At 43.6% G+C, this 21,298-nt stretch overlaps 2 protein-coding genes across 2 annotated transcripts in view; both read right to left on the reverse strand.

Annotated features, from left to right (window-relative positions):
* mrps15 (mitochondrial ribosomal protein S15) overlaps positions 1 to 15,935 on the reverse strand; it is a 28,947-nt gene extending 13,012 nt beyond the window's left edge. Inside the window, exons 1-3 of the mRNA XM_084336001.1 lie at positions 15,671 to 15,935; positions 11,204 to 11,269; positions 11,013 to 11,088 (exon numbers count right to left, since the gene is read on the reverse strand). Coding sequence (XP_084192127.1) covers positions 11,013 to 11,088; positions 11,204 to 11,269; positions 15,671 to 15,830 — 302 coding nt within the window. The 5' untranslated portion in view covers positions 15,831 to 15,935. The remainder of the gene's footprint in view (positions 1 to 11,012; positions 11,089 to 11,203; positions 11,270 to 15,670) is intronic.
* A 2,682-nt stretch (positions 15,936 to 18,617) lies between these two features.
* The window catches only part of LOC311246258 (granulocyte colony-stimulating factor receptor-like), a 51,593-nt gene continuing 48,912 nt past the window's right edge, over positions 18,618 to 21,298 (reverse strand). The window contains exon 17 of the mRNA XM_084336389.1: positions 18,618 to 19,655. Coding sequence (XP_084192515.1) covers positions 19,176 to 19,655 — 480 coding nt within the window. The 3' untranslated portion in view covers positions 18,618 to 19,175. The remainder of the gene's footprint in view (positions 19,656 to 21,298) is intronic.

Here is a 21,298-nt window from a genome sequence, read left to right on the forward strand (position 1 = left end):
ATGGAAAAAGACTGGATTATTTTGGAAATGGGCAATGTTTTTAGCGTGTAATAAACTACAAACATGTTGGACTAGAAATAGTGTCTGTCAAATGAGCCATACTATTGTCTCCATAGCTATAATATAGAATATACAATAGCTCCGCAAATATCATGAAATATCGCGAAAATGGTCAAGAAAATCTGGCGCTAGCCAGTGCAGATGGGGAAAGCTTGTGGCCGACAAAGAGTTAACAATACTGATTAATTCAAAAAGATATATATATATATATTATTTTAATTATTATTATATATATATATATATATATATATATATATATATAATATTTTAAAAAGTATAATAATTGTGAAACGGATTTCCTCACACAATAATTGTACCATCAAAATCTTAAGTTGTGACATCCCTAGTGCCGTCACACACTGTACCACCCACCACCTCAAGTAAATTCTCAACCTGTAGGAAACCTAGTAAAGTGGCCGATACCGATAAAAAAAAATATATATCATTTTTATTATTTATAAAATATATATATTATGGGGCGGCTACGTGGCGTAGTGGGCAAGGCGCTCGCCACGAATGACGGAGATGCTGGGCTTGCCTGTTCGAGCCCAGCGCTCCACATTGCTTTCAGTTTAGCTGGTCGTTCATACTAATACACATTGGCCGTATTAGGGGGTGGGAAACTGATGGGTGGGGATCGGGCGTTGTGGACAGCGACTCCTACAGGTCGGTTGGTGCGCCTGCGCAGTAGAATCAGGAAGTGTAGGGGGCAGCGTGAGCCTCCCACGCGTTACTCCTCGCCACTGAGAGATCGAGCTGCGCAGGTGAAAAGATGCGACTGCTGTTACCTCAAGTACCGGAGGGGACTTGTGCTATGTATGACTTAGTCCACATTGCAGCCGGCTTGTGGGAGGCAAGAAACAGCGTTCGTGACAGGGGAGGGTTGAATTGGATGATACGAAATTGGGATGGGAGAAAATATAGAAAATGGGAGAAAAAGTGGATAAAAAAAAAATATATATTATATAATCATACTTGTAGTTGTATTATCTGCGAGACATCGCCACCACGCAACAAGTCAAAATGCTCGCTATCTGCAAACAGCTCCACTGTCTGTGTGTATACTCGAGTAGCTGTTATATAAACCCCCCCACAATGTTGTGTGTGTTGGTACAGTCCAGCAGGGACCAGGATGTAAGCTATGCTGTTGTGTTATTGGTTGGGATTCAATACAGACGCACAGTGGATACGCTCTAGTCTCCTGTCTCATTATGTAACACAAACATGGTGTCGGAAGTAGCTATAATTACGTGAGTAATTATACGGATATGGTGCGCTACTGCACAGGAAATCGAGGAAAAGGAGAAGTCGGGGAGTGAAGCAGTGAGCGTTTGCGGCGAGCTAAGCTACAAACAAAACACAGCATCACCATGGCAACAGCGATACCACCACCAGAGGAGATGAAGATGAGCGGCGATCTCGCAAGTAACTGGGATAATTTCCGATCGGAATTTTGAGGACTACATACTGGCAGCGGGATTGAAGGACAAGGTAAAAGAGGTGCAAGCAGCAACCTTGCGACGCTTGATGGGCAGTGAATGTCGCCATATATACAGACATAATTTAGGACTTACGGCGGACCAGGGGAAGGACGTGGCCGTCATCATTGCTGCTTTAGAGGCATATTTTAAGCCAACAAGGAACATTATTTTTTAAAGATATGTGTTTGGGAAATGCAATCAAGATGAAGGGGAACCCATAGATTCATTTATAACAAGGCTGAGGGAGAAGGCTTCTTCTTGTGATTATGGGCAACTCAGAGAGCAGTTGATAAGAGACAAAGTAGTGCTGGGTGTGTGTGATGAGAGTGTGCGCCGTCGTCTACTCGGAGAGAAAGATCTCACTGGGATCAGCCATTGAGATATGCCGGGCTGCAGAAATGACTGATATTAGAATAAAGGCAATGACACAGGATAGACATCAGACATCAGCAATGATACCAGAGACTGTACATGTCAGATGGCCGGCGGCCACGAGTTCTACCCAGGCAGGAACGCTCTGACAGGCCTCAATATCCACCTAGGCAGGAACGTTGTGACAGGCCTCAATATCCACCTAGGCAGGAACGTTGTGACAGGCCTCAATATTACGCGCCAGGCACGAATTCAAGCGCTGCGTGTAGGTTCTGCGGCACTGCGCACAGGCGCGGACGGGACCAGTGCCCAGCCTATGGCAAGACCTGCCGCATTTGCGCAAAACTCAATAATTTTGCTGTAGTATGCATGCAGAGAGGCCAGGCCACCCGACAGCTACATACAGCAGACATCGACACTGAATACCTTGAGAATATACACAGTGGGGAGGCAGAGGCTCACATATACACGGCAGAGAGCATAGGGGCAGTTCAGGGAGGTGGACATTTTTCTTTTTGCAAATTTAAAGATTAACGGAGGGTTGCAGAGGTGCCAGTTAGATTCAGGGGCGACCTGTGATGTGATGAGCATAAAAAAGACATGAGGAGGCTGGGCCCAGGAGCAAAGATATTGCCCAGCCAAACAAGGTTGGTGCTGTATTCAGGCCAATCAATTCCCTCATTTGGCTTATTCAAAACAGAGTGTGTAGTGAGAGGGAAGACACACAAGCTGACCTTCGAGGTAGTAAAAAGCAGACAGAGACCCCTTTTGTCAGGTAAAACCAGTGAGCACCTAGGTTTAATGCGCTTCACCATAGGGCTGGGCGATATGGCAAAAAATCATATCGCGATAACGATATGATAATGTTATCATATTTCTCAATATCGATTATCGAAATTGTTATAAGTATAAAAAAAAAATGTATGTACAGATGTATGTTTATTTTGCAGCAATTCTTTGTCGTTGCCGCCATCTTTAGTGTTACATCCCCTCACACTCCAGTTCTCAGGCTGCAGCTGGTTTAAAAGCGAAAGTAAACCGGCTTCTCTGCTGGCTGTGGCACCAGGAGAGTTGAACAGTTCTGGCTCTGCTAGTTTCTTTTCGATCTTTTGGTGCTTTTTTGGTGGACACATGTGCACCGTGACTGGAGTCTAGTTCTGCTAGCACACATAGCCTACTGTGTACAGACGGTTTCAAACTGTATTTTAAATTAGAAAGCAAACAAAATAAATCTCAATTTGGTCAGTATTATCATTTGGACAAGCAAAGCCATTACTTTAAGTTGCAGGCAAGAAAGACAAGTCTGTCCACTGTCTCAATATCGAGTATTAAAATATATTGCGATATTTATCGTTATCGTTATATCGCCCAGCCCTACTTCACCATCCCTGAGGAGCTGTTGATGGTAGGACATAGCAGCTCAGTCCCACTAACCAGGCAGCAACTTGTCTGTACGTACGATGAGGTTTTTAATCAGGAATCAGTCCCAGGTGAAGTTCAATTTGAGTTGGACAGTAATGTAGCCCCAGTGCAAGCTGCTCCACGTAATGTTCCAGTGGCACTTAGGGAGGCAGTGAAGGCGCAATTAGATAAATATGAGAAAGATGGCCACTTGGTTTCAGTGTCGGAGCCAACAGAATGGATCAGCAATATGGTGATTGTCAGACGGCCAGCAAAGCTGAGGATATGTATAGACCCAAAGTCATTAAATGTGGCTTTAAGGAGATCTCACTACTTAATGCCGACGCTGGAGGATGTCCTATACAAGCTGCCAAGGGCTCGCATTTTCACTCTTGTGGATGCACAGGCTGCTTTCCTACAGTGCAGGCTAGACGAGGAAAGTAGTTACACCTAGAGTTGTTCCGATACCGATACCAGTATCGGAAATGCCGCCGATACTGCCTAAAATGCTGGTATCGGTATCGGCCGATACACGTGAATTGTAGCCTCCGATCCCATGATGTAATTTATCTCCTGCCGAGTCCTGCGGAGAGTGAGGATTATAAAATGAACGTGTTTTAAAGTGTGATGCTGTGTCATTTTAACAGCAGATACACTTTCTTAAATTCCATTGTCCCCGACAGTGCGGTGTGACGGGGAGCTCGGAGGGGATGTGTTTTGCTGGTGTTATGATAGCATTAGCTGAAAAGCTAGCTCGTTGGAACAACATCTGCCCGTTACATCAAATCAGATGATCGCCTGTCCTTTCTCCAGGACCTGACACTGTCCGTGACCGTCTATCAACAATAATGCACCCACGGTGAATCGTATTTAAGTTAAGTAGCTACTGACTAGCGTTAGCTGACTAACGTTATCAAATGTCAATGCGGGAAGACGAGCTAGGTCAGCTAGCTTAGCTTGATAACGTTACCGTGTCTAAAGTTGGTGTTATTCATAATCCAGCAATAATGGCTGCAGACCTGCAAGCAAAGTACAGCAAGTTCCAAGTGCCAAAGGATAGTCTGAGGCGGAGTTTCAAAATAGAATGTTGAATATTTATTTTGCATCGAAAATCACAACATTCGAACGTTCTATCTGCCACTAGCTTACAGACTGAGTAGGGTATATCTGCAGAGCCACTGGGTAGCGAGTGCAACACCGTTTAATGTCCGTGTGGATCATTGGAGTAGGGTATATCTGCAGTGCTGCAGCCCCATACTCATTGATTAATGATACTAATACAAATCTATACAATCACCTGTTGTTGAATAAATACCATTACTTTCTAGTTATTACTAAAAAACAGTACAACAGTATCTGTATAATAAAAAAAAAAAAAAAAAAGTACAATTCATATTATATTATTAAATTTTTTTTTAATGTATGCACTGGTATCGGATAAATATCGGATCGGAAAGGAAAAAATGGTATCGGAACATCTCTAGTTACACCACCACATTTTGGACACCTTGGGGCAGGAAGCGCTGGTTAAAGCTGCCATTTGGGGTGTCTGTGGCCCCAGAGATATACCAACGAAAGCAGCATGAGCTTTTAGCAGGGCTCAGTGGAGTAGAGCCCATCGCAGATGATATACTGATAGTGGGCTGTGGGGAGACGGAAGAGGAGGCTATACAGGACCATGACACTAAACTGATAGCACTCATGGAGAGGTGCAGAGAGGTTAGGTTGAGGCTAAGTTTAAAGAAACTGCAGTTCAGGCTCAGAGAAGTCAAGTTTCATGGACACGTCCTGTCAGCAGAGGGGCTCAGGGCAGACCCAGAGAAGATCAGGGCGGTCCAAGACATGCCACACCCCACGGACGCCAAGGCGGTGCAGCGGTTCATTGGGTTTGTGACATACCTCGCAAGGTTCATGCCCCGCCTCTCTGAGATATGCAAGCCACTGAGGAGGCTGTTGGACAAGGCCGTCCCAATGCGTCCCATGGCACTGGCTTCCCAAACATGGTGCGGCGATCGAGGAGATCAAGTGTCTGATCACAGTGGCCCGATCCTGAAATATTACGACGTGACCAAGCCGGTCACCATCCAGAGTGATGCAAGTCAGAAAGGACTTGGCTGCTGTCTGTTCCAGGAGGGTCAGCCAGTAGGGTACGCATCGCGGGCACTGACTCAGACGGAACAGAACTATGCACAGATTGAGAAAGAGTGTCTGAGTATTGCGTTTGCGTGCCAACGCTTTCACTATTATCTGTATGGACGGGGGGAGATTGTGGCGGAAACGGACCACAAGCCACTCATTTCGATATTCAACAAACCCCTCCTCACTGCACCCAAACGGCTCCAGAACATGCTGCTCACGCTGCAGAACTACAACCTCAAGGTCACATACAAGCCAGGCCCGGACATGCACATCAGTGACACATTGAGCAGGGCCACGGCTCCACCACAGAGGACTGACACGGGATACATGAAACACACAGCCTGCAGCCTGCAGAGGGCACAAGAGGACACTGAACAGATTAATGAGGCTGATTATCTGAATGTCACCAACCAGCGGCTGAATCAGATCAGGCAACACACTGGGGGAAATGAAACCCTTCAGTTGCTGAAAGCGGCAGTGCTCCAGGGATGGCCAGATCACTGGGAGGAGACTCCCCTGGCGATCAGAGAGTATTGGTCAATCAGGGACGAGATCAGTGCACAAGATGGGGTGCTCTTCAAAAGTCAGCGAGTCATAGTGCCGAAAATGTTATGGGCAGAAATGTTGAAACGCATACACGCCAGCCAGGGTTCGAAATTAACGGGGGCTTGGGGCATAATGCCCTTGAAAATGGACAAAATGCCCTCGAAAATCAGTTAAGGGGGGCACAAAATGCCCCCGACAGTTTACAATTATATATATATATTTATCCGGTAATGGAGCGTCTGTGTATCGTACGGTTCAGATGACGCGCAAATAAAAAACTTCATTTGGCGGAGCCGGGAGAGGGGGGCACTGGCTGCAGGCAGCAGCAGCACTAGCACTGCAGCCAGGTGCTAGTCAGTTTGTGTAAATGGCAAGCACAATATAAATCAATCTTCATTACGACTTTAAAAACATAGCCATTAACATTACATAGGCCTACACACATCTTGCCATAGCGTTAGCAGTTTGTACTACACAACGCATGTTGAACTATGGTAGCACTAGCCCCAGCTAATAGTCAACGAAATGTTACCGTAGCTAGTGCTACTAGCTAGCAGCCTAGCAGAGGAGGAAATGAGAGTCTGAGAGGCGGGGTGTTTAAAGACAATGATAGGCGTTTATTCAACATCCAAGAAGGCTAACATACAACTGTGTTTTACTAACTCCAACCGGGACTATTGCTGCTTTCGTGCTGCTTGTTGATGTTATGAACTCCTCCTAACGTTACCGGAGCTGAAGGTGCCACACGCTAAAATGTCCGTGGGGACCCGGCACCAACCCATAGATAGTTCCAACTCAACGAATTACGTAATCCAACACAGTTGCACTCAATATATAAATAATGTTAGTCTAAATAAATGTAGACAGATACATAATAATTTCAAGCAGAAAACGAATCTTTCCAATCAGGGAATTTAAACATGGTTGACATTGTTTTTTTTGTGTTTATATTAAAGAAAGTAAAGTCTAGTGCTGGCTGAGCATAGTTTGTTTGCATTAAGTTAATACTTTGACAAATGTAGCCTATATTTTTCAGTCAGTTCGGTCTTTGTGTGCCAAACATTATTTAAGGCTGTAAACACTGTAAACCTTTTTTATATGTGAATGAGAAGAAATGAGAAGCATGTTTAGATTTGAGTGTTTTTTTTTTTTTTTTATAAAAATTAATGTATATCGAACCGAACCAAAAACAGTGACCCCAAAACCGTGATACGAACCGAACCGTCCCACACCTACTGTTTATCATAAAAATGCAGTGCCCCCAAAATACAAAAAAAAGCCCCCGAAAATCACTGCCAGGAGCCGTGTTAAAGCGTCATTCCCGGCCATGCTCAAGTTGCCGGAGGACACTTTACAGCGTCCTTATATCAATATTTCAAAAATCTGCGATCGGATTCATATGTCCCCTCCGCTGGCCTGAGATCCACCAGGAGGACCCACTGAGCTCTCTGGCGGTTCAGGAGCGCCATCTGGTGGCCGATCGGCGCAATCGCTTAACAGGAAGTGGCATAGAGGTTGTGCTGGACGGCCGTATTACTTCCGGGCACTCGCTATAGGTCCCGGCATTCTAGCTCGTCACAATACACAGCGATCGATTGCCAATAACTCGATAAACAACATGATTTGGACGTATATACCATTATACAAGCTGGAGATGGACCGGGTAAATCTACATCCCATAATGATACGATGATCGCCCAACGGCGCGCGGAGACTGGGGTGAGTTTTAGCGTGTAACGTTACCGTCTTCGATACTAACTGCTATTATCAACATTTGACCCACATTAGATGATTGGTATAACGCTGCCCACGGAATTATAAACGCCCCCTAGCCCATCCGGTCAACATCAGATGACGTGTAGTAACTTCTAGAAGTACGTCTAGTTGGAATTTTTTATATCGCGCTGATTGCCATAAAACTGTATTGCATCATCAATATAATGCATTTGGGGCTATAGATCACGTTCTGGAGAAAGCTGCAGAAAGAGATGAAAACATACTTATACATTAGACCATACTTTACTATGAATATGTGAATGAAAAAGTTTAACGTTGCTACACAATGAACAATACATATAGGACTTTGAATGGGCCCTAATAATGGCAATGTAGCAATAGAATTTAAAAAGTTATAGCCATGCAAAGAAGGGGTACTTCTCCATAGACAAATAGAGCCGGCAACCTATGGTATATCATGAATTTAACCCATGGCAACCAAAGTGTTAAGGGGGGCAAAAAAAGCCCTTGAATTTTTTTTTTAATTTCTAACCCTGACGCCAGCCATGTAGGAGATGCCTGCTACAGACAGGCCAAAGACACACTGTACTGGCCCAACATGCAGGGTGAAATCAAGGATTACGTGAGCCAGTGTTCAGCATGTAATGAATATTCTCATGAGCAGCAGCGGGAGACAATGATGTCGCATGCACTCCCAACACGGCCATGGCAGATTGTCAGTATGGATTTGTTCAGACAATCGTACTTGGTGGATGTCGAGGGGACATTCTACCGGCGGAACCGGGTGGACCTGCGACCAGCGGAGGTGGATGTGACTGGATGCCGCCCGGAGCAACACAGAGTGCAGCACAGCAACCCACCTGAGGAGCAACATAGCAGTCCGCCCAGCGAAGGGATGGACAGTAACACGGGCAATGACACTACCACCCAGGAAGTCAGGCCGTTCAGGCGGAGCGACCTGTACCAGCCTGTAGTGGACCCTCCACCGGCGCCAGAGTACAGGACGTCCAGTGGTAGGCTGGTGAGAGTGCCACAAAGACTGGACTTATAGAGACTGGTTAATGGGTATGGTATGGTGTAAAAAAAAATTATGCACAGAAAAGATGGTTAGGGTTTTAAATAAGGACGTTTATGGGGTTTCTTGTAATAATAATAATTTGCACTAAGGGATGCTGTAACTGAGATGTTACAAGAGAATGGGATTGTTATATAAACCCCCCCACAATGGTGTGTGTGTTGGTACGGTCCAGCAGGGACCAGGATGTAAGCTATGCTGTTGTGCTATGGGTTGGGATTCAATACAGACGCACAGTGGATACGCTCTAGTCTCCCGTCTCGTTATGTAACACAAACAGTAGCCTCCAGCTGCAGCCAGGATTCTCCGGTGCTGCAGCTGGACCCTATTGGTATACTCTGCTTTGGTCAAATCACATTCAGCATGCCCAGGCTCAGCTAGCCCCTTTCGTGACTGCGATGCAAGCCAGGGGCGAGAATTAGAGTTGTTCCGATACCGATACTGGTATTGGAAAAGCCGCCGATACTGGCTAAAATGCTGGTATCGGTATCGGCGAGTACCCTCTAATGCTGCGCTCCGATACCATATGACGTAATTTATCAACAACACTGTGGTCTGTTGAGTAAGCATTATAAAACAAACGTGTGCTTAATCGATTAAAGTGTCAATGCCATTTGTCATTTTAACAGCAGATACTTTCTTAAATGTCATCGTCCCGACAGAGCGGTGTTGACGGCGAGCTCATGGGTTCGCTTGGTGGCTGGTGTTATTAGCATTGAACGGCTAACCGAAAGCTAGCTTTAACATTACGTTGGCTAAAGTTGGGGCTATTCATATAATCCAGCAATAATGGCTGCAGACCTGCAAGCAAAGTACAGCAAGTTGGCAAAGGAGTATTCCAAGTTAAATCACAATGTCACCAGTAACGTTACAGTCTTCTATGGTCTTCCCATATACCGGTAGCTCATGCTAGCTAACGGTAACGTCGTCATTGCACAATTGCACGTCGCGTACACAATTAATGACATGTTGCGGACAGCCATATCGGCGACAATGTTTAGCTTTTAGTGCCAAATGATAAGAGTCTGAGGCGGAGTCTCAAAAGAGAATGTTGAATATTTATTGTGCAAAAATCAAAACAGATCCGACTGCTACTGAACGGAGCCTTGTAGACAGACTGAGTAGGGTATATCTGCAGAGCCAGTGGGTAGCGAGTGCAGCAACGTATAATGTCCGTGTGGATCATTGGAGTAGGGTATATCTGCAGTGCTGAAGCCCCATACTCATTGATTAATGATACTAATACAAATCTATACAATCACCTGTTGTTGAATAAATACCATTACTTTCTAGTTATGACTAAAAAACAGTATATATAAAACAGTATTTGTTAAAAAAAAAATTATATTTATAAAAAATTTATATAATATCGTTTTTTTTTTTTTTTATGTATGCACTGGTATCGGATAAGTATCGGTATCGGCCGATACCCAAAGCTTAGGTATCGGAATCGGATCGGAAAGGAAAAAATGGTATCGGAACATCTCTAGCGAGAATACGCATCGAATCAATGTTATAAGACATTGATATCAGGAGCTATCTTTAGCTACTGCTAGCCGGCTAGATAACGTTAAGACAACGCCTCAGTGAACGATTTAGTTTACTGGGTCATTTCATTTAAACAGTGAGCTAACGTGACGTGAGCTAACGTTGGCTACCGAGCTAACGGAGGTATCATGCACTCGACTATTGCTGGAGCATTTGTTGATATCAAGAGCTATCAGTAGCTAGCCAGCTAGATACCGTTAGACAATGCCTCATGTATTAAACTAAAAGTGAATAGTTGACTGGGTTGACTGACATTTTGTTTAAACAGTAGCTAACGTTAGCTCACAGAGGTCCCATGCACTAGACTAGAGCAGACTGCCGGAGGCAATAGGAGCCTCTGTTGACACGGGTCTGGGAGGGGAAGGAGGAGGGGGAGGGGCCGTGCGCTGCAGCTCTGTGTGCTTGAGAGAGAAGTCAGCGAGTGACAACTCCGCTAAGAATTGGATCATGTTTTTCGATCGGTTTTCACGATCGGCGAAAATAAAGCATTATCGGAATTCACCGATCTCATATTTATACTGAATATCGGCCGATACCAATCGCTGGCCGATCGATCAGGGCATCCCTAGTATATATATTTATATATATAAATAAAAGAAAATATTTATGACTACAGATTTAAAAGTTAGACCTATAGGAAACAATATATTTACGTCTGAGCGATGGGAACGGCTGCATAATCCATCTTCAGCATCGTCGGAGGAAGATCACTTAACTGGCTCTGAATGACTGGAGGAACAATTGTTTGAAAATTAGCCTTCTGAAAGTTCCTTGATAGTTGACCAACAAAATAATCTTCAAATAAGATTATTCAAAATGGCACTTTGACCTATGTGGGACATACCTGGCTTCTTTGTCCTTGCAGCACGGGCATAATGTCTCACTGACTGAATGGCAAAGGTCCCGGTTCCTGATGGGAATATACACAGTAGTCGTGGTTATTGTTATTGTACACAGAGTATAATCAGAAGCGCGTGTGCAGCGTGTCCGTGTCACTTTTTGAGTATGCCAGAGGCCTTATGGCATAGCGGTGAAAACCAATTGACTGTTAATTGTATTTATGTTGATGGCAGTGAGTGCTGCTCAGGGAGCACTATTGATTTTAATACTTTATATACTAATAAGTATCTTGTACAATATCATCCTTAACTGAGGATGAGATTGTTAATGATGTTGATAATGATGTAATTGATTGTGTAATTGATGTTGATAATGATGTAATGTATTGAATATTGTATATAATATATATAATATAAGTGCCGGACCCCAGGAAGAATAGCTTTTGTCAAGTGAATTTCAAGTGTCTCAATGAAATTATAAGGTAGCAGTCCCTATAAGCTATTTTTTCATCTAGCCTACATAATTTCATTAATCTATAATTAACACAACACAAGGACTCAATGTCCCTGATGACATCACTGGTGGCCATATTCAAACGTATTTACTCTAAATACCTGTCAAACTAAATTAATGTGTGCAAAAATTTTTTTTGGATGTGTGCAAAATAAATCAGGATTGTTTTTTGGTGAAGTGCCCCTTTAAGGCAGAACCATGGGGTTATGTTCCAATTATTTTTACAGATATTGGAAATTGTGATATGATCTATACAATAGAATAGAATAGAATATACTTTTAATTGTCATTGCACACAAGTATACAACGAAATGTCTATGTCATAAATGTGATTTCCTGTGTTACTGGATGATCATATCACATTGCATCGAGAGGAAAAAAAAGTCACGTGTTTTAAGAATTCATGTTCTTCCTGTGCCCCAGGACAGTTCAGTCAGTATTTGTTAACACACGCCACTCTCTCCTAAAGCTATAAATCAGAGAGAAAACCCTCCGATCTGTGATGTAACGGAATGTAAAATCTGGGGCTGCTCCATAAACAATGAATGGACCTCTGATTTTGTGAGGTCATAAAACGCTAGTCTGAACTCTTACACCCAAATGGGGTTTATATTCTAGCATTGCTAGAAGGTCTGAACTAGAATTAAAACCTGACACAAATGATTTGGTCTCACAAAGTCAGAGCCAATGAGGGAAAGTGGAGGAGATGTCACTGCTGTCATACCCTGTGGAAATTTGGGTATCCGTCTCTGAGCGGATCTCCACCTGGTGGATGACGACCAACCACCTCAAACTGAACCTAAGCAAAACAGAATTGCTCCACCTACCGGCCAAATCCTCCCCCCTGACAGACCTTTCCATCACAGTCAAGAATGCAGCTGTGACCGCAGAAATCAAATCAAAATCAAATCAAATTTATTTGTAAGGCCCGACAACACACGTTATGTCCCCATGGGCCGTACACGTCTTCTTTAAACAAGTCAAGAAGAAACATAACAATAAGTCAAGAACAGAACAAGAACACCATAAGGTCCAACAAATTTAAAATAAATGCAAATAAATGAAAGAATGCAAGCACTCCCAGACATACCCCACGCGAAGGTAAGGAAAAACTCACTAAAACCTAACAATAGGGAAAAATGCTCCACAGGCAGTGTGGAGGAGAGAAACATTAGAAGGGCCTGATTCAAGGGGGGGGGATCTCCCTTCTTAGATGTCGGTGATAGTAGTGTTGCAGACTAACAGTTGGTAAGCATGCACTCAAGTGTGTAGTGAAACACAGATGAATGCATGCAATAGCAACTGAACATTTTGAAAGATTAAAGATAGAGCTGATAGCGATAGCAACTGAACATTTTGAAAGATTAAAGATAGAGCTGATAGCGAATCTATTTGAGGCACAGGGGCGGCGCAAAGAGGGTCGCGTCAACCTTGGTGTTGTCCTCGACCAGGGATGCGTTGCTCATGGGACGGGGTTGCACGACGTGCAACCATGCTTTGTGAGCAGAAGCGCGTGCATGCGCGTGCACACAGGAATGCGCTGCACTCGACTGATGCACCAACTCGCTAAGTACCCACCTGGCTACTTTGCATATCAATAGCGGCGGTCGTCAGGCGTTACATTCCATTCGTAGAGGCAATTAGGCACCGTCTTTAGTCTGTGCTTATGTGAGGGAACATTTATGCGCATGCACGGGAGCGCGCATGGCGTCATTAGCTTGCATGCAACTAGAGCTGCCGCGGTTACCGCAATACCGCTGTTACGTCACGCCCACCGCAGCGTTTAACTGAATACCGCATCAACGCTGTTTTTTATAATAATACTCTCAACCAAAGCAATGCAACGGGACATTTTTGATTGACAGTCGAATCTGCCAATTACATCACACCGCTTGCACCCGCCTCTGCTGTTACCACCAATCGGCAAGCGCCTATTTGGTTTTTACTTCCTGGATGTTAGCCATTGATCACAACAAGGCTAATAACATTAGCTCCCCGCCGGAGTGGACTACCAGAGCTCCAGTCCACAGGAGTACTAAACAAGGCATAATGATTTTACTGCAACGAATGTTATAATAAAAGCCCTTCGTTCTATACACGCTCTGAGCAAAGGAAGGAACGGAGATATGAATTGAGTAAAGCTTGCCTTGCTATGGTCCGGTAAATACGCTGATGTTATTGAACGTGTAACTATATAACGTTAATGCCACAAAACGAATGCCTTTGTTAATCAAGTAGTAACTTTATAATAATAAGAAGAAAGTGTCGGGGGGGGGGGGGGGGGGGGGGGGGGGGTAACCACCGGGCGCTACCAGCCTACCACCCCTGCCGGCGACACCGAGTGAACGGCGCACGACCAGAGGGGAGACTTCGAATCCGTGTTTCACTTTCAATAACGAATTCGTGATTGCCAAATACCAAACAATATTCATGCTGCAAAGTCATCCTCTAAAGATAGACATTTAGACTAGAGGCAGGCTATATGCTATAAAGAGTAGACTAAAAAAAAATAAAAAATGCATTCCAACTTTTTTTTTGTAGTTATATTGTGGCGGTATGAAATATTACGCGAATTTGTGCGGTAAGGAAAATATCAATACCGCGGCAGCTCTACATGCAACCAGTGTTGATATGAGCAATGCAACACTGTCCTCGACGACCAGTTGAACTTCTCCGCTCACATCGCAGCGACAACCAGAACCTGCAGATTCCTCCTGAGCAACGTCAGAAGGATCCGCCCCTTCCCGACAAAAGAAGCCACCCAACTCCTTGTCAATCATCTCCCGCCTCGACTACTGCAACACACTGCTTGCTGGCCTCCCGGCCACTGCCACCAAGCCTCTTCAACTCATTCAGAATGCAGCAGCCCGCCTGATCTCAAACCTACCGAAGTCGGCCCATGTCACACCCTCAAGACCCCTACGCTCTGCAGTTTATAAATAATATTTAAAATGTTTATTAGAGGGCGGCTGGGTGGCGCAGTGGACATTGCGCTCGTCACCAACTCAAGAGACACCGGGTTCGAATCTGGCTGATGGCGTTGCCTCCGGCTTGGACCAGCCGTCGAGTTAGCGGGTGGAAGTCGATGGGTGGTAATCTGGACGTTGTGGGACAGCGACTCCTACAGGTCGGTTGGGGGACGCCTGCACAGCAGAGACAGGAAATGGCGGGGGTAGTGTGAGCCTCCCACACGTTACACCTCGCCAATGAGAGTCCGCACTGGCAGGTGAAAAGATGTGACAGGCTGCCTCCTCATGTATCGGAGGGGACACGTGATGCAAGGCTTCTATCCTCCCTACAACCGGCCAGTGGGGGGCATATGCGAGCAACGTTCGAGACGGGAGGGGAGAATTGGCACAGCGAAATTGGGATGGGAGAAAAATAGGAGAAGAAAAAGTGGATACACATTTTTTTATTAGCAACGCCAAGCTTTCAAACCATTGCGATTATCTGCCCAAGACCCTCGTGCTGTACCTTTGAAATTTCTCTGTGATGATACTTGTATAACGAACGGTTCGGGTAGGACCAGTTCTTCGTGGTAAGTAAATCTAGGTTGGTTTCCTATATATTGAGGAGCAAGGGACTGTGGGTTCACTCGGGCAAACCTTGTTGGCGTGCATCACAGTCACGAAAGGGATGAATGAATGAAAACTTTATTTAACAGATTGCAGAATGGGTACAATACAGTACGGGCCGGCTCAATACACACAATTGTTAAGGGAATGCAGACCAGAGAAAGACGTTTGTCTTGTTTACATCAGGGTCCTCCATTTGCAATGCATAGTGAAGGGGCTATCGTAGCATATTGGTTGGCCAGACGCGTCGCGACTAGCGAGGCTTAAATAATGTGATATTGTCTGCAACTATACACGCTTACAGATATAGCATCAATATAACATTACAAGACACTACAGTAGACAGCAGCAAGTCGTTAGATAGAACAAGAAGCAGCACTTACTATTGTTGTTTGCAGTCCTTGGTATTAAAGCTGAAGAGCATGCAACATTTTTCGACGAGAGAACAGAGCAAGTCCCTGTAAACTTTGACAAAGCGCAGCTTTCTCGTAAAACGACAGATGCTGATTTCAGAGCGGTTCGTAAAGCCATGTTTGTGAACATGACTGATTCCAAAATAATTGGAAAACTATGAGGTTATGGAAATGTGACAGATAATAACGTCGTACTCGTCCCCTACAAGAAGGTCGCCATGTTGACTAGACCAAAGTAACAGATACAGGAAAGATCCACGCTAGGCTGCGTCCAATCGTCCATACCAAAGGTGGCCGCATTTCTGGCAGACGTTTCTGGTCATGTGACATGTGCGCCCAATAGCGTGACGAGCTGTGTCTTTACCCATTTCCACGTCAAACAGCCTGCAAACTACCTGGCGTTCTATCGCCATGCTCTAAGACAAACTCTAACCTTAACCAACTTCGAAAGAGTGCCTAAGCTTAACCGTCGAAAGAACTTGCCGTCACGCTCTAAGACAAACTCTACCCTTAACCAACTTCGAAGAGTGCCTAAGCTTAACCAGTGTAGAAACTGGCGCCGGCCAATCAGAGAGCGTCTGCCAGAAATGCGGCTACCTTTGGTAAATACGCCGCTAAGGCTAACACATTGATGGTCGAATAGATCGATGTGACACGCACGCACACACACACTGACACACACACGCACCGGGTCGCACGCACACACACACACACACACACACTACTATGTAACAGAGTCCCTTGATTGATTGATTGATTGAAAACTTTATTAACAGATTGCAGAATGGGTACAATACAGTACAGCTCAATACACACAATTGTTAAGGGGATGCAGACCAGAGAAAGACTTTCGTCTTGTTTACATCAGGGTCCCCCATTTTCAATTCATCAGGACATATATGACATACATGACATACAGTCTACAGATAGTCAGTACTGCTACATCTATACATTTATGACATACCAGATTTGCAAATACAGTACTGTTTGTGATACAGAAGGAGTCAAGAAAAGGGAGTATATACATTTGACGTAGAAACTGCACATTGGAGGAGGTTGGGTGGGGGGGGTTGGGTACATTGGGATATTGACAACCATACTGGGTAATTTACATTGGAGGTGGTTGGGGGGGGGCACACTGTATAAACAAGCAAAACTGTACATTGAGGGGGGGGGGGGGGAGACACTGTACAAACAAACAAAATTGTACATTGGACTATTGACAAAACCATACTAGGTAAATGACTGTACATTGGAGGGGGTTGGGTTAGGATATTTACAGGGGCCAGTGTTGAATTGCAGTCTCCCGTAGGTGTCCCTTGAGAGAGGTTTTGAAAGTGGGTAGTGATCCACATTCCTTTACAGCTTTGGGTAGGGCGTTCCACATTGATTGGCATAATTGCGAAACGTGTTTAGTCCCTTATTTGAGACGAATCTGGGTTTAACATGATTTGTGGAGCTCCCTCTGGTGTTGTGATCGTGGTATTCACTGACCTTTGGGAAGTATTTTGACATGTACATGGGTACCTTGGTCGTGTAGTGTATCTTGTAGACCAGGCCCATTGCAAGTTGCTGTACTCTGTCGTCTACTCTAAGCCATCCTAGGTTGTCAAAGTGGGCAGGGGTGAGGTGGGTTCTAGGAGTAAGGTCAAGCAGTAGTCTGGCCAATTTGTTTTGAGATGTTTGTAATTTTGTTTTTAGCGCCTTAATTTTACACATTAGAAGTAGAATCTAATGCCGTCAAACAGCTATCTCTAGGCAAAATAGCCCCTTTTGGTATTGCACTTTGTTGACCTTTTATGCTTAGGTGGGTTGCAGTTCAGTTCAGTTACATATAGCTATCTATAGCCTATATATTTAATAATTTATTATAATGTGTCTATATATTCAATAATTTATTAATGTGATTTTATCCAGACCTCTCTTGGCAGAACCTGAGTTGGGGTTAGCAATATATTAGTAACCACCCCCCCCTACCCCCACTCAACTCCACCCCACGCATCAGACAAAATGTAAACAACTACTAAAAGAAAATTTTCCCTAGAGGTCGCTGTTTGACGACATTGCAGATTCTATCTTTATTAGCCCCATTATAAAACAGTGCAGTATTCATTAAATAAGACTTAAAGTAAATTAAGAACGAAATTAAAGGTGGGGTAGGCAATAAAAAAAACGTGGTAATAGCCTATTTGGTGAATTTGGTTAATTCGGTCGGAAAAAGCATATTTTCCAGCTTTAAATGTATCAACTGTTTTAGTGCACCCTTTCTGAGCTCAGTATGCAGAGGGGACGTGGCTCTCTGTTCATTGAAAGGAGATGTCAAGTTAGCTAACAACCAACCACATTTTTGTCGGCCTGCCAAGTGATTTTCTGAGGGTTGCATCATCATGTTCACCACCATCATCATGTTACTCTTTGAAAAGTATGCACAGGGTGCAAAACCATCAGAAGCCAGGAAATAGGTATTTTTTATTATATTTTGTAAAATCCAGCTCCTGCCTCTGGGGGTCTGTGGAAAAGCTGTTCTGCACATGCATAGTGCACAGCGCTGGGTTTGGAAAGTGATCCAGAGCTTGCTACTTCTGTTGAGCAAGCACTCTTGCTAATTTCTCTGAAGATGCCTACCTCACCTTAAAGGAACACGCCAACATTTTGGGAAAATAGCTTATCGTCTTCTCCAGAGAGAGACAATAAGATAGATACCAGTTTCCTCTCTGTGCGTTCAGTAGAAAGCTATCTGGCTGCACGTTAGCCTAGCTTAGCACAATGAATGGAAGCGGACAGTGCCGGTTAGCCTTCGGGAGAGGTGTTAGTTGGACAATGCCTAGGGAGTCCTGAAAAGGACTTTTTGGGTGGTAGTATGGTATATCCATCTCTAACTAATCGTAACAATAACACATACTCTCAATGGTGCAGGTGCTTGTGAACAGCCTTTTCGCGTGAAAAAAAGTATTTATTTGTAAGTTGAATATTATTTAAAAAAGTATCCACTCTTGCACAAATATACAGTATAAGCTGGGATAGGTCTAATAGCTGAGATAGGCCCTGTAGACTTATCCCATGTGTTTTTGGTCTCATTGCTGTGAGTCTGTGACATATTATGCAATGGTAACACTAAGCACAGAAAGAGGATGGTTTAGAATGGACAGAAAATAGCCAAAGCAACTGGGTGAGGGTCACTTCAAAGAGTTCCAGCTGTGTTGATTTAACAGGGGCTCAAATAAAAATGACAGTTTGAGGAGTAGGTATAGGTATATGACTACAGTGCAGAGCATTATGGATACTTAAGGCCTGTCATGTTGCTATGCTGTGTTTAAAATAATACTTTATTACAGTAATGTGTAAGGCACCGACAAAGCAATTACAAATCGATTAATCATTGAATGTGGCATAACGTTACATCTATGATTTATACATTCTAAATCAGATCCCAATGCTTACATTGAACACAGGTCATGGTGTCAAAACGGTGATGTTAAAGTTTGCCGTGGGCATCATTCATGGCTAATGCCCGGAGCATAGGGAAATCATCCCAACCTATGCCCACGTCCCCTTTATCCTGGCACTGTCCAAAGAAATACTGCTCATTGGGTTCCCCGTCTGCAGCCATATTCTGGTAGCTCTTTGGACTGAAGGACTCCTCCGCCTCCAAGAGGGGCTGTGTGGACTCAGATCGCAGGTAGACGTGGGCCCGGTCGGCTGGCTGGGTGGCGTATGGCCCGGCGAAGATGACGGTAGCATATGGGACGGACTCGCTGGTTGTCACGGAGTAGCCAGGGGTGAGCGGGGAACCACAAATGGACTCGCCCAAGTCGCTGGTGGTATCCCCTGTCTCTGAACCGTTGTGTGGCCAGTCTTCATCAGTCTTATCCAGCTTCTTGGACAGGTCCAGGAAGCTGAGGTGGGAGAGGTACACTGGATTGGGCTCTTGAATGTCCCACGCAGGGGAGGTATCCTGTGAAAGGGGAATTAAATAGTTATAGCCATTAACAATAATGCATGTCACACTTAAAGATCAAATTAATTTGCAATCTAAATGGCAGGTATATTCACACAGGCTTTGTCCTTGAAGAGTTTGACTTGTAGATGGGATATAAGCTACAGTATAGCCTTACAAACGTACACACTTACAAACACCTTTTACAAAAGTCATGTTAAACTCATGTTTAGCTGCTTTGTCAGTCCTTGTATAAAATATTCAGTCAATACATTTCATACAGAAAAAAGGGTAGCACTTTATAATAACACCCTGTTATAATACATTTATAAGGTATTTGTAGATAATGAACTAATCATGAACAAATCATTTATATACATTCGTAAATTATTATTAAATCATTTATAACTATATTTGTATACCATTTACAAATGATACATTATTTAGAACTCATTATCAACATTGTTTGTACTTGATTTGTTCATCATTAAATAATGTTGTTTAATGTGTAATAACACATTTGTAGATGCTTTGAAAAATGGATATGAAAAAACGACTATACTGTACTTCCATTTATTTGTTCATGTTCAACAAATGATTTGTTAAGACATTCATAAAACATCTATAAATCATTTGCAGATGCTATTGTGTGCCCTAATCTGAAGTGAAGCCTATTCATCATTAACAAATGTAGTTATAAATGATTTAATAATCATTTATGAATGTATATAAATGGTTTGTTCATGATTATTCATTATCTACAAATACCTTATAAATGTATTATAACAGGGTGTTATTATAAAGTGCTACCGAAAAAAGAAATGACTACTTCTACAGTGTTTTGATGGAGGGTTCCACAGTGCAATCTAGGTTTGAGCATTTAATCACACATATCACAACCACTTTTTTATTTAAAGATGAGTTACCTCCAGTCCACATTGTTATCTTTCTTTATTGAGACATTAAAAAAGTTGAGAGGGAGAGAAGGTTCAGGTCAGATCTGACCCTTGGCCAGTAGGGGCAGTAGTGGTACATGTGGTTCCAGAGCCGGAGTTCTTAAATGGGCACTTCACCAAAAACAATGCAAAAAAAAAACTAAAAACAATATGACCATTATGATCATCAGGGACATTGAATCCTTGTATTGTGTTAATTACACCTCCATGAAATTATGTAGATGAAAAAATAGCAACACCTTGTCTTATAGGAACTGCTACCTTATCATTTCATTGAGCTGTAATTAACGAAACAAAAGGATTCAATGGGCCTCATTTACCAATACTCTTATTATTTGTCTTAAAAATAAGAAAAGCCACCGCCACATTCATCAACCCGTTCTTAACGTCCAAATCTGTTCTTACCCAGGTGTGTTAAAATGATGAATCCCACTCATTCTTAAACTGAAATGCGCGTTCGCGCTCAATTCATGAGGATGAGGCGTGTGCAAAACAACTTGAGAAGTTCGGCATTGCATGCTGATCCCTTCAACAGGAAGCGATTTGCGACTGATCTCAAAATGAGATTAGATTCAAATGTATTGTATACAGCACAAGTACAAAACACCATCCAACCAGAGTGGATAAATGCTCCAGAAATAAATAAATATAAATAAATAAATAAACGGCTTAGCGAGGCAGCCTTAGCACACACACACACACACA

The sequence above is a fragment of the Notolepis coatsorum genome (genome assembly GCF_963971535.1).
Source record: "Notolepis coatsorum genome assembly, chromosome: 19".
NCBI classification, from domain to species: domain Eukaryota; kingdom Metazoa; phylum Chordata; class Actinopteri; order Aulopiformes; family Paralepididae; genus Notolepis; species Notolepis coatsorum.